The sequence below is a fragment of the Procambarus clarkii genome, chromosome 38 (genome assembly GCF_040958095.1).
Source record: "Procambarus clarkii isolate CNS0578487 chromosome 38, FALCON_Pclarkii_2.0, whole genome shotgun sequence".
NCBI lineage: Eukaryota > Metazoa > Arthropoda > Malacostraca > Decapoda > Cambaridae > Procambarus > Procambarus clarkii.
The window spans coordinates 16454181-16468990 of NC_091187.1; the positions used below are offsets into that span (position 1 = coordinate 16454181).

Below are 14810 nucleotides of genomic sequence, written 5' to 3' on the forward strand. Positions count from 1 at the left end.
CATAGGCTCGGCAAGAGTTAATTTAGAAGTACTTTACCTCTTCAACAAAGAGAGGAGTCATTCCCTTAAATATTGAACAATAAATATATGTACATTATAAATTTTGCTTTCATTTTACAATAATACATCAGGTGTTTTATAAAAGTGGATAATCTTGGAACTGATATTATACAGTGTACACATAATTTATTGATCAATGCTTCAGTAATTTAACCTTTTCTGTATGTTTTATTGCTAGTTGCCTTTAAAAGCCTTTAGACATTAAAACGATGAAGAGTTTACACCCCCTTCAGTACATTAGTTCCAAATACAAAATCTCTTACCACTTAGAAAGGTAGAAGTAAAACTGTGAATGGTAAAAAACCACAACTTTATTTAAATGCAAAAATTTTCAGCACCAAAATAGCTAAATATATTATGTTTTTTATAGTTTGTTTTTTCACTTTAACAAGTTTCTCAAAATGCAACAGCAAAACGAGACAAGATTTTAAAGCAGAACAATTCAACTTACATTCAAATCATGTTTACTCATTAACTTGTTAAGCTGCTCCAGGCTTCAACATGTTTATCAGCTGCAACAACATAACACATACAACTCTCTCATTTTATTTCTGTGCCCATACAAGTTACTTCCCTTGAGCGTCTATTTATCACATGCATACATACAGTATGTGAAGTTGTATATGTATAGATGTGTATGTACAGCATATATTTATACACTTATATATACAGTATATATATTTATACACATATAGTGTATATATATATATACAGTACATATACCTATATATATATACACACACGCACACACACACACATTCTGTATTTATTTAAATACCGGTAGTCATGGTTTTGTCATTCCCACACTCGGTATTCCTTACACTTTACTATGTCAAATTTAAGGAAATAATATATAAGAGAATTAAAATATAATATAAAATAACCAATATGGCTAATAATGATTAACAGGCATGTTGTAATATAGCTAACTTTGGCATACAATTACAACACTGTTTAATGCAGTTACACTATGAGTAGATGTCAATTAAAATATTACTATATAATATGCACTGCATTGCAAGACACTACCGTATCTTAAAGATGGTTTTACCACACCCCTAAAAATTCTCTCCAATCTTGGCTAATTACTCTCAAACTATATTAGCAGTTTATTTTCACCATAAGAAAATTATTACAAAATTTGGAACGAAAACCTGGAATAAAATTTAATATATATGTGCATGACATTCAGTCACATATACGTAGTACTGTATATTGACAAACAGTTTACAGTACTGTATACAGTATCTTAAATTACATTATTCTTTAACTGAATAAAATGTTTACTTCATGATTTTTAAACGGCAAACAAGTCTCAATTTATAGAGTTCATTAAATATAATATTGTTTATATAATTTAAGAACCACAGTCTAAGTGCAAATAGTATAGATCACATTCTACAATAAATTATAACAATATTAAAATTGATACTTATTTTCAAAGAATAATACAACAGTATTCACAAAATATGTAAGTGTTTCATATGCAGATTATTGTAAAATTGTAAAGTAAAAAAATACATACTAAGGATGAAAACCTAAAGCTAATGAACTCTTAATCTGTAAGTCACCAGCATATGTTAAGCTGCCAATAAAATATAAAGGTTGACTATTTTAGCTTTAAAAACTTTGGTGTTCAACAGCATAAGACAATTTACATTACAGTATATACAGTACTATTTACAGTACAGTATATGTATATATATTTATAATAATCATGGCTAAATGTAATGAAATTTGTGCATGAACCCACAATACACACACAGGTGAATATTAATTAATGGTGCCATACCTTCACTTGTCACACTAGTGAAGTGCTCTGTATAGGCACAAACACTGAAATATTCTGGCTAAGCTTAATTGAAATTCCATGTTCATGTGAATAACAGGTAATTTATTTCACCTGCCATGTTATTGCACATTGTTAAAATAATTCCTGAAACTATCAAAACTACAGTACATATTTTTTTTTTACAACGACATTTTGTTTATATAGGCACACAACAAAATTATTGCACATCAATTACGCTAAGTCATTAGTTAAAAAAAAAATAGTGCATTGTGCAGAACCCCATTTCTCATTTTCATTGGCTGGGGAAAATACTATATTAAAACCTTATATTATGTGTGCTAAAATTCCGTAAATGCTTTATTTTGTGCGAATATCTCCTACTGTCATTATTCTTCATTTTATTTAATTTCCAAGGTTAACATGCGAAATGTACAGAACATGATTTTACTATTCCTGCAATTGCATTTTTATAGACACTAGTTTGCCCAGTGTTGGGGACTGGGACATTAAAATAACCTAAAATGCTGTATTTCAGCTTTTACCTTTGGTTTCTAATAGCCAAAAAATCATATACCACCTCAAATATATGCAGTCTTCCATTCTTATTGTCAGTAAGAATTTACAGTATTTCAAAATTTATCATCATCAAAGTATTTGCAATTCCATTTTATGAAAATACTCTTAACTGCACAACACCCATCATCTACTTTTGGCTAAATTAAATAGTTTCTGTTAATCTTCAGTATTTTCCCTCTCAGATTCAATCGTAGTCATATTTACCGCTGAGAAACAACCATCTATAAGCATACAAAATTCTACATACACAGTACAGTATACACACATGCATACATAGTCACACAAACAGACTCAAACAGTGACTATAAAGGTATAAACAATGGAAGAAGGCAAGTTTCATTACAAAAGTTATTTTTTTGTTCTTTGAATAAGTGAAAGTTTGACTAATTATTACACATAGGTTTTCCCACTTCAAAACATATTATAGCAAACACACACGAAATTTGTTATATTACAATCTGTAGTTACAAAAAAATAGATGAACACAATACTAATAATTATCAGAAAAGACTAACATCTACAGCACATCCTATATATATATCAATACAAAAATTGCAACTTTTCTAATGGTTTGTACCTTAAATGCAAAGGCAAGATTGGCTTGGACATAATTCTAGGGGCATTTTAATTTCTTATTCACAAAAAAGTATTTCAGCACTAGATTTGCATTATTGCTTGTCAAGCACATTAAGCTGCAAATTTACATTCCCAGTTACATTGACACCTTACTCCATCACAGTTTTATTACTGGAATCAGCTGCAATATATTTGTGCCAGTCTTGAAACAGCTTGCATAATGTTCGGGGACATAGTACTGTAATTATATACATCATGTGTTGAGGCAGAGTTTTTTCACGTGGTAAGAGAATTGGGTAAAAAGTTGGAATTCTTGCCAGCGATAGATCCACCAGTGTCTGGGAACTTTGGACAGTCTTCCCTCTCTTCTACACGACCATCCTGGTTAACATTAAATGGATAAGTCATCAAATGAGAATCGTTATGTTCGGCCTCCTGGGATATATATTTCTGCATATTTGCCTCACCAAGGCCTCTCATTGCTGTCATGCAAGATGCAGATGAAGGTGATAGGTGTTCCTCCATGTGTGTGCCACAATGTTCTGCCCATAAAGAAAGACGGAACGTTCGAATATCACCTTCAATTTCCGAGTTTCCAAATTCTTCCTTTGTAAATTGTGGTTGGAATGCACCAAGAGCCATCTCCGAGTCACGGTTGCCACTCATACTACGTTCATTAATGTTGGCTGATCCTACAATTATATACTCATCATCAAAGATTGCCATTTTAGAGTGAACATAAATCATAAAGCGTAAACTTTCTCGTGCCTTGCCTGCAACAGAATCTGGGTCTGGTTGTTCCAGGGTATCAGGCACTTCATCTGGACTTTCACGCTTTCCTAGACAGAAGAAGCTTAGATAATCTGTTGGATGAGCATCAATTTTTGCTTTACGAATTGCCTTGGCAATCTTTCTATACATCATTTCCATTGTTCGGTGCTGCCAGTGAAGAATCTCTTGCACAGCTGTTGAAGTGGGGTCTCCTTCTGGATGGAGAGGAACAACAATATATACACGGAAATCCTCACCAACTTTAATTGCATTGATTATCCTCGTTGTGATTTCAATTGGAATCAAGTGGGGGCACTTGGCATCTTGCACAAGCCATCCATGAGCTGATCCAAGGAAGTATTGGTTTTCCAAGTATATAAAGCGCTTAGAACGTCTGATATGATGAACGTATGCCCTTTGGATAGAATTCTCATACAACCTACCTTTACGAGAAAGGAGACGATCCAATGCACTAGTATCAAACTGTGCTGAATCTGAGTTAATGGAGCGAAAAAATTGAACATTCCAAGGAGATTCATCGGTTACTTCCCAGTCCAAGACAAAATCATCTTCACTAATTGAAAGAAGGCGATTCTCCCGGTCAGGGGCTTGACGCCTCCATCTTTCAACAAAGTTTGAGAGTATATCTAGAGCTGCAGGTCCTTCAATATACATATGAATGTCATGCCATGGTTGGCGAGGCCCTGTCGACACACTGGATTGACATATACCATTATAAAAATCATTTTGGTGAATGTCTGGTAATGTTTTGAAAAGTGGGTGATCTGGAGTGTCCCACCGCCCATCAGTAAGATCAATACCACCAGCAAATGCAACAAGGCGACGCCTGTCATCACCCTCTACTTCAGCATCCACAATCACAGATTTCTGATGATGAGTGTATAGAGTAGCAACAAAGTTACTCTCCATTATCTTCCCTTTGTTCTTTTGACGTGGGGCCAAAAAGACCTCTACTTCTGTGCCTTCAAAGAAAATCCTAGTATCTTCATCATGGGTTCCCATGATTCCAGGGGTATACAGATCTGTACTCATTGCTTCATTCCATACCATCAATAGGACTCTTACACCTTCATCTGCTTTTCTTTTCAAAATATCTCCCAAACTTTCACATTCACCATCACGTACTAAGCAGATATCCGTCTTCACACTCCATCCAACTATGTAGATAAGCTTCTGTGCATTTTCAATAGCATTCATAATGTCTATCCATAACTGTGGAGGATCATAAAATTCTCCATCTTTGGAAAGAATATCAGTAAGAGGAGGGAGCGCAGGTGTATGAGCATCTTGGTATAGCTTCACTTTGCATCCTGAGCGCAATGGGAATACAGTATCTGGAACTTCATTTGACCGTGTGATAGACGAGGAAGAAAGGTAACGAAGGGCAATATTGATGGAACCAGAAGGATTGCCATCCTTTCCAATAAGTGGGAACCAACCAGTAACTGGCTCTTCTTCAATAATGTCTTCTGCTCTGATGCTCATGAAGCCCATACACTCTATCTTTACCAAGTCCAAGTCTTTGATAGTAAATAACAAAGACTCGGTTTCATGGCACATCTCAATTCTGAATTTTTCCCCCCAGTGAGGATTTAATGAATTGAAAATTATGGATGTCTTGGCAATACGGCAAGTCTTCTTACCCCCACAGCAAGTGTCAACAGTTACATAAGGGTCTGAAACATCCTTGGAAGAGCGGAACCAAGAAGTGTCGACATCTGGAAGATCACATGCCTCAATGATTTCCATATATAATACTCCATGCAGAAAGACCATCTTCCCTCGCTGAGCGTGCTCGCCACTCCTACTGAAGCCTGAAAAATAAATACTATTAGCATACAATAATTATTTGTTATAAATAATCTGACACCAAAAAAGAAAGCTTTTAAAAGAAAAAGAAAAAACAGTAAAGTGAAAGTTTAGATTATTGGTGATTAAATGGTCTATCCTATATCAGAAAAGGACTAATACAAAAATTAATTTAGAATTTCTGCACTGTATCAAGACAAATCCTAGTTACATTAAAAGGCAATTTAAATGTAACTCCTATAATTTTCAAAATATAAATTATGCATCAGAGACCATAAATATAACAAATTAGAAGACTGAAAGACTGAAAAATTAAAAGTGAAAATTAAGTGTTTGCTAATAGCAATACAGTATACAGTATATACAGTACCTAGTTATTATTAATTCATGGCAAAACTGTATTTTTAGAAAATACTAAGCAATAAAAGAAATTAAAGAGATGTTATATGTCTACCTAATGTTTAAAATATAACACTGCTATTCATAATCAGTCTAATAAATATGAAAGAACATCACCCATTGGCTTTGAAGCATAAAAATAACATTGAAAAAATTTTATTCACTGTAAAATTTGAAAGAGCACATTACTGGAAAAAAAAAGGTTAACCATATTAGAGATACTGTATAAAAGTAAATCTATTCATCAACACTTGGCAGCATTGTGGAAGTTGCTACCAAGCAGCATTACAGAGGACTAGCACCAAACTTCTGAAAGTAATCCATAACAGGATGTCTAGTGTTATACAAGCCAGGTGTGAAGTGCTCCTCTTGAAATGTCACGGACAAAAATGTCCCCTTGCAAACTACTACTTATTACACACACAAATCACAATAGTGTGATGCGTCAAATGAACAAATCCACAAGGGCCATGATGAGGGGTTCGAACCTACGCCCGAGAGGATCCCAGACGTACCTTAATTGACTGTGCCACGACATGTTAAAAGGCATGGTAAAGGGTAAAAAGTATCCTACCCTCAAATTCACCGAAATGCTCTCCCTCTTCCCAATCATCTTTTTGTTCAATATGCTAAATTTAGTACTCTAGTCATATGATTCACCAACTTTCAAATTCTTTATCCTTTCATAACATTTTCATTCTGACTTATCCATAATTGTTTTCATATTTAATTATATAAATCATTACAGTTCAGGGTGAACAACAAGTGTACATGCTGCAACACTTAGTAAATAATTAGCTTGGCAACTGACAAATGGAGCTTAAAATATAAATAATGGAACTTGCACAGAGTTGATGTATAAATTAGATCATAAAAACACAAATATAAAAGTACAATAAAAAAGAAAAACTTTTGAGAAACATTGTACATAAGGTAACTGGTTCTACATCAGCAGTTCACAGGTTATCCTGGATTAAACTTACATTGAACACACAGCACAGCTCATGAAACACAACCTAGAGTAGTTCCAACTTCAACAGAATACAAAATATTGTTCAGCAAGTGATCTCTTTATGACAATTCCTTATTAATATAAAGTATCTGACTAAGAATGTTCCTGCTGGCATTTTATTCTATCCTGTAGACATACTACATCATTATACACATTGCTCATTTTCAAGATTTATTTTCTTATATACGTGTTTATAGCTCCTATGCTCCCGGGAAGGAGCAGACCCCAGATCAGTGGCAGATTATGCCCTTTGTGGGTCTCGAGAATTGATTGACTGATTGACAAAGATTAAGCCACTTAAGAGGTGGCACGGGCATGAATAACCCGTAGGTAGTGGCTCTTTGCTGCCATTTATACTCGTCGAGGCCACTAGTGTTAGTGGCTCTCAGGTAAACTCTGGTAATATCTACTGTAAATTAAAATTATCTACTGTACATGGTAAACAATCATCAGGGCAAATGGGGGTGAACTTTTGACAAGCCACCAGCTTCCTGTCCTCGTCGAGGCCACTAGTATTGGTGGCCCTCGGGTAAATTCAGGTAAAACTCACTTGGAGATAACCATCCATTCTCCCATAGGCCTTCCGGCAGGTACTTGGTCCACCAAAAGGTCATTTCTGAATCACTACCGCCTGCAGGGTGAGGCAGTCGCCACCATATATATACCTGTATATGTCCGCTGACCTGCTGCCTCTCATAACTATAACAGCGGTTGTTATAGTTATACCAACAACCCTTACGGCTGTTGGTATACAGTACTGTGTATGTTACTCAATTTTGCAATCGTGTACAGATATCAGTACAATAAATAGTTTAGTTACTCTCCCACTGTTCTTTTTATTTAAACTTCTATTATAATTTATAAATAGATACTCTTATAACATCTTCCTGCGCAGGATAATATTTTGGGCATTTGCACTCTTGTTTGACAATAATATATATTTGTAATATTAATTTATATTCAATAACACTTAATTTAATACAGTATTTATGTTTCAAAGCCAAATCATGGGTACTTGCACAGTAATAGGTATCGTAGGATTCTCAGAATAACTTTAAGATAAATTAAGACATTTTATCAGTCTTGGTAACTAATGTAAGTAATTAAATTGAGTAAGTTTTTTCTTACTCATCCCATCCTCTAAACTTGATGTACTCTATACAGTACATATAGTTACTATTATTATATCGTAATAATTCAGGAGAATGTATTATTTTTAATTTGTTTAAAAAATAAGCTAAAATATACATTCAACATGCAGATTCATGCCACTGAAAAGCGTCATAAATAAAATTAAGAGATAAACTCAAACCACACATATATATGTTGTATTTATATATGTATACGAACACATACACAATACATAAAAGCCGTATATTTGAGGTGCTATAATTTGACAAAGTGGACATACGGTGCTTTCTAAGTAACGTGTTAAGAGGTCTTCCAGATACAGCAGTCTGCTTCTCTAGCTTGAGTGCGTGCAAATGACTTGTGTAATTTATGCACGCTATTTTGTAATAATACAAATAAGGTGTGAATTTATATGTAAACTGACAGCAGGGGGGCAAGGTTAATGATCTATATTTTGTTTTAATCTTTGCTATGACACTGAATTACTTATTTCTACAACTTTATCAGCTGTAGACTGTACTAGACGCAAATGGATAAGTGAGCAAGAGTTTGTTTTTAAACCGAACTGTGCGTGTGAATGCCTTGATGTCCAGTGTGTGAGGGAGGTTGCATGCAGAGTGAATCACGAGGTGTGGTGAGGCCACTTAATGTCCTGCACTCACCCATCTATCACCCGGTGTGATGAATCACTGTATTGCCCTCACAATCTACCACCCAGTGCTGTGAGTCAGCGTACAAGTGTTGTGAGTCAGTGTACCAGTGTGGTGAGCGAGTGTACCAGTGTGGTGAGTCAGTGTCCCAGTGCTGTGAGTCAGTGTACCAGTGCTGTGAGTCAGTGTACCATTGCTGTGAGTCAGTGTACCAGTGTGGTGAGTCAGTGTACCAGAGTTGTGAGTCAGTGTACCAGAGTTGAGCCAGTGTACCGTCCGTTAAACTATCATAAATGTGGTAGTATGTATCCAAGTGAGAGAGTCGGCAAAACCATGAATCTGTTCGTAATCATGTACAGGAAGGACCTCTCAGAAGGATGTTGCTGAAGAAAATCACAACCCTGACTTTTGATTTATACAGGAAGTCAACAAGGACTGCAGACCCGTCAAGAAAATCATTGTCATTATAATGATTTTCCTGTCAAAATTGTAATGCACAGAAATTACAATATTAGGTATACGTTAATAGTAGCAAGGAATAATATTTACTGTATCACGGGAATAGGGGAGACTATGCAAGTCAAACATAGGGAAGACTATGCAAGACAAACATAGGGGAGACTATGCAAGTCAACCATAGAGGGAGACTATGCAAGTCAACCATAGAGGGAGACTATGCAAGACAAACATAGGGGGAGACTATGCAAGTCAACCATAGAGGGAGACTATGCAAGTCAAACATAGGGGGAGTATGCTATTCATAGAGTCGTAGAGTGAAGGTCGTCGTACGTCTGACAGGGCAGCTGGCTGCCTTGGCAAGTGGTAAGCATCAAGAGCGTCGTTCACTACCAGACAACTGTTGTACACTAGAAATCTCACACCAGACCATGAACATATAGTTATTGAAATGGAACACTCTCTCTTACTAGCTAACTGTATAATAATAAGGTGTGCAGGATAGATGTAATTATTAATGTAATAATGTTCGTTGAGGTCTGATAATATACTACAACTGATGATTAGTTAAGCTCAGTGCTGTCTTAACGTATGAGTACACTGGGTAATTAGTTGTACAGGGGCCCCACGATTCTAGGGGCCCCACGATTCTAGGGGCCCCATGCTGTCATGTTAGCTCTTGGCAGAGTGGATCTGCCAAGAGCTCTCCCACTGTAAAGCGGGAGAGCTCGACCTCGAACTCAACCTCCCGCTGTAAAGGCCTGGGATTTAAATCACTTTTCATATAATATTTATAATATATATAATTTGTGCATAACTATTTGATGATAATCCTGTACTTTAGCGGACGGGCACGGCCCATTATTTAGGTAGGGGGCTGATGGGACTATCATCTGGGTAGGAGCTGCACTGCATTGCTGTGCCCAGGGCCTACAATGCTGTCAAGACGGCCCTGGTTAAGCTGGGTGTTGGGGTAAAATATTGAGTGCACAGCTGCCCTTGACATTACACTTTGCTCGCTGTGTCAACACCAGATGGGTCTGTTGATGCCAGCGCGAAAAGAATACCTTTCAAGTTTATTCATGTTTATTAACTATTTATATTTTGCATATTTGTTTAGTAGAGGAAAGAAGACCTAACGCCTAAAGGAGTAGCAGGTGAGGGGTGAACGTTGCCTCACAAACAGAACAGTTGCTAGCACTATGGTGAGCCGGGGACTTGTGTGTGGCCGTTCTACGCAATATTAAACAATGGTAACATTTACCAAATTGTTCCCTGTATTGCAATTCTTCGACACATTTATGGGAATCGTTTTGTTACACTTTTCTCTTCATTACTACTCTAGTTTAAACTATAAGTGAAAAATAGCAATAAATACGAGTATATTGTATGATTACTATTGAGTTACAATAGTAAAAGGCAATTATTTGAGTTCCCGATTGGTGTCTCAGGATTCTGCCTGTCAGGGCAGCCATATCAAGTGTTTAATACTAGCAGGAGAGTCACACATTCCTCTGACGACAGCTAGTAGGTGGAGCAGAGAGCTTGCACTTACTCCCATGCAGTCACTGGTAGGCTAAGTTTTAATTGTCAGCCGCTAAATCTTTTCAACTGCCGAACATCTAATGTAATACTACTTTTAGAGAGCAACTTTTGAGCCTGTTTGTAGCTAGTCTCGACTACAGGTAAACAACTTTTCATTTTGGCGAGCCTTGCTTGCTCACTAAATAGCTCATCCCTGTTTATTTTGCCAGTACCCCTGATGATCTTGCATGTCGGAATCATGTCCGGTCTTTATTTCATCATTTTCTTGTATAGTGAAATATAACTCACTCAATCTTTCCTCGTATAAGTTTCTTCTCAGTTCTGGAATGAATCGTGTGGAATATCTCTGAACATTCTTCATTCTAGAGCTGCATAGTCTACCACTGGTCTCACATAGGTAGTGTAAAAGTTATCCAAATAATGCCTCCTTGCCCATCATGTCCAAATTCCTTAATGCTTAATGTATGCTACTCAGCTTCGCGTATGGTGTTATGATTCTGTTCATAAGTGCCTCTTGAGATACACTTGACTACACCTTCACCTTATATGGCGAGGATGAAGAAGTGGATTACCTCCAAGATACCTTAACGATGCTCCAGGGAAGGTTTAAAGTCTCAGTTGGGTATCACTCAGGTAGGTACCAGTTAAGTACTTCCGAGATTCTTCCATATTGTGAGCAACCATGATCTCGTTGGTAGGACAACAGGCTCATATTTTGAAGCCAGAGTTCGAGCCTCCGATGATCCAGGTGAAACACACTTGACGTTACAGTCCGATACCTTAACGGTGCTCCAAGGAAATCTCTCCTTGGAGAGATTTTCAAGAGAGAGAGAGAGAGAGAGAGAGAGAAGAGAGAGAGAGAGAGAGAGAGAGAGAGAAGAGAGAGAGAGAGAGAGAGAGAGAGAGAGTCAAGGTTCAAAGTCTCTCTATGGGAGGCTGGGTCCGCCTCCTACTCATTGTAACCTACTCTGCATTGTCCGTTCCAGGGATTAGTCGCCAACGTGCGTGTACACTGTGTGGTCTGCATTCTAATGTTCTTTTCAAATTAATAAAGTATTATTTTGCAAAATAATCGGGAGAGAATGAATGAGTGTGTGTGTGTGTAATTTTTTTTATATTTGTTTTTAATTACCTAAGTTTAGTTACATGATGAGAGTAAGTTCGTTGCGTCCCGTCTTCCCAGCACTCTTTGTCATATAACGCTTTGAAACTACTGATGGTTGTGTGTGTGTGTGTGTGTGTGTGTGTGTGTGTGTGTGTGTGTGTGTGTGTGTGTGTGTGTGTGTGTGTGTGTGTGTGTGTGTGTGTGTGTGTGTGAGCAGTCAAAGGTACTCTGTTACAAACACTTACGCCACGTAACCCTTCACCCCCACTCACACATAGTATAAATCTGAATTCACAAAATATTACTCTATATATTCAGTGACCTTCAACGAGCATAAAATCTTTAGAGAAATGATGCAATAAAACCATATGTTGCGAGGCACTGGAGAACAAGCGAACACAAAACTCTACTCGGCATGCCTACGTCCTAAATATGCAATGCATGTATGCCCTTGCAAGGTACAAACATGCTTTTTGTAAGTGCAAGAGCCACATCTATAACACCTGCATTCTCTACCTTCTCAAGCCCTCTACTGCTGTTACAACAGTTCTTAGATGTGTCCGTGGCTCATGCCGATACATACATGCATAAAATTGGTAGCTTATAGCTAAATAATCATTGAGTCACAGCCCCGTTCCTGTGCCTGGTAAGTCTACTACGAGCTCATCATAGCCCGTGCTACTTGAGACTTTTGGTTCCCAGCAACTGAATCTTAAACAGCTACGTAGTTCTCATTAAGTGATGCAGATGAGTGACAATAACGTAGGTGAAGATTAGACACCCATCCCACAAATCTGAAAATGAAGAATTGACGACGTTTCGCTCCGTCATGGACCATTATTTTGCCCGAAACGCTGCGCGTACTAGTGGCTTTACAAGAATGTAATTACTATGCTATGTATCCTCACAATCCCAATGTACCTTCTTGTATATATATAAATAAATAAATAAAATAAATTATCAATTCGTCTAATGGGTCCAGGATGAACGGAAACGTCGTCAATTCTTTATTTTCAGATTTGTGGAATGGGCGTCTCATTAGGCTATTATATCACAATGGCAAAACAAAATAATTTTGATATTACTTGGAGGATTAATAGTTGTTGCTATTCTTGAGTGGGTATATTTATGTAAAAGGCAAAAAAGTGTTTTCTTTTTTTAACTAGGCTGCATTGGTACATTAAATGTTGTGTACTGAGGTAATCCTGTATTATGATCAGCCCTGAAGGTGATTGTATGATCATGCACCTCCAGCCTATTATACTAATGATCATACAACTTCTCTATAGACATCCATTTACAACAAGGTTTGCTGCAGAATGTGATTTAGGCCATTTAACTATTATCAAAAAGTTATAAATGTCAGCAGGTAATTTAACAAAGTACTTCGATAAATGGTGAAGCTTGTAAAAAAATGTAGGCAGCTGTTACATTACCACAAGTTGTTACAGGAATATAGTGAGTTGTATTTCATTTAACACAACAAATTTAAAAGAAAAAATCCTATTCGTTTTGCAGTTCTCAACTACAACTAAATGTGCAAATTAGCAAATTATCTATGCATCAGCAGAACTGTCAAAGAGTTCTTTAAACACTGGAGTAATTATCTGAATATTAAAGAAGCAAGTAATGAAAATATACTTACAATAATCCGGTATACCTATTGGAAGATACAGAAAAACTTATGAATTTTCAGGCTGAGATTAGTTACCCTTTGAAAACACATTTGTCCCGTTCTTGTTCTGTACAGTTGTGTATTTCTGTCCTAACGTGTACAAGCCTAGCCCTGTCCTATCCTGTACATGTGCCTGTCCTAACCTGTCATATCCTATACATTTGTGTCCCTGTCCTAACCTGTACATATGCCTGTCATATCCTGCACATTTGTGTCCCTGTCCAACCCTGAACGTATCTGGCATATCCAGTACATATGCCTGTCATATCCTGTACATTTGTATCCCTGTCCTATCCTGCATGTTGGCTGGCTAAGTAAGTCCTCTATACATAGCCTATTTTTAATCACAATACTTCATCTCTATTGTTCCCTAATATTTGCCATATTTAAATTGCTATAAATCTAAATTTACTTTCATTTCTAGTAACCGCAACATAACATTTCCAGCAAATCTTGTCTACACTAAGTTGAGATTATCATGTTTACAGAGAATTAAGAATGGAAATATTCCACACTGAATGAAAATAGGTTAGAGAGGTTAGTTAACATTTGATTATAAATACTTGTATTTACAACTACAATGTGATTCCCCAACCCGTTCTCGCAAATTTAATAAGTCAATATTGACTTATTAAATATGTGCATAGGTGACATACTTAACATAATAGTTTCCCTTGAAAAGCTTCATAGAAAACACCGACCTTACCTAACCGCCTCCTGTGAAGGTTAATTTTTTGTTTTCTTTGTTTAAATGGTAACGTAATACTTAATTCTTGTTTTTGTGGTTACTATACAACTATTCAAGGCAGATTATTGAGCTGAATTTATACAAATTAGAATATAGCCGTTATGAAGTTCCTCATGAAGGAGCAGAGTTGTGAATAGTACCCGAGTGAAACAGTAGACCAGAGTGAAACAGTAGTCAAATGGTCAACTCATGCAGTGAGACACAGTAGGATGTGCAGAATGAACCCAACGAAAGGTAAAGGTGCCATACACCTTATTATAGAAAACTATATTTACAACAAAGAATTAAAAGTTAAGTTACATGTTTTCAGGCAAAGTTTTAATGGTTTGATTAGCTCAGGGTTGCATGTAACAGAAGCCTAGCCTCAGGTCGAGCTGCCAGAGAACTTTTGAAAATATTAGGTAATAACAGGTAGAGTTTGACGTGAAGCAGCTCTTTCCTTGAAGTTACTAACATTCCCGATGTTAATAACCATTGAACTATT

At 36.6% G+C, this 14810-nt stretch overlaps 1 protein-coding gene across 10 annotated transcripts in view; it reads right to left on the reverse strand.

The window, feature by feature from the left end:
- Window positions 1-353: 353 nt before the first annotated feature.
- The window catches only part of LOC123771874 (uncharacterized), a 28390-nt gene continuing 13933 nt past the window's right edge, over window positions 354-14810 (reverse strand). For 5 of the 10 annotated variants that reach the window (XM_045764610.2, XM_045764608.2, XM_045764607.2 and 2 more), the window contains exons 3-4: window positions 13549-13563; window positions 354-5610 (exon numbers count right to left, since the gene is read on the reverse strand). In XM_045764610.2, coding sequence (XP_045620566.1) covers window positions 3281-5610; window positions 13549-13563 — 2345 coding nt within the window. In that variant the 3' untranslated portion in view covers window positions 354-3280. Of the gene's footprint in view, window positions 5611-7566; window positions 11625-13548; window positions 13564-14810 lie in introns of those variants that run through there. The other 5 variants (XM_045764614.2, XM_045764613.2, XM_069337805.1 and 2 more) reach the window with 2 other exon arrangements.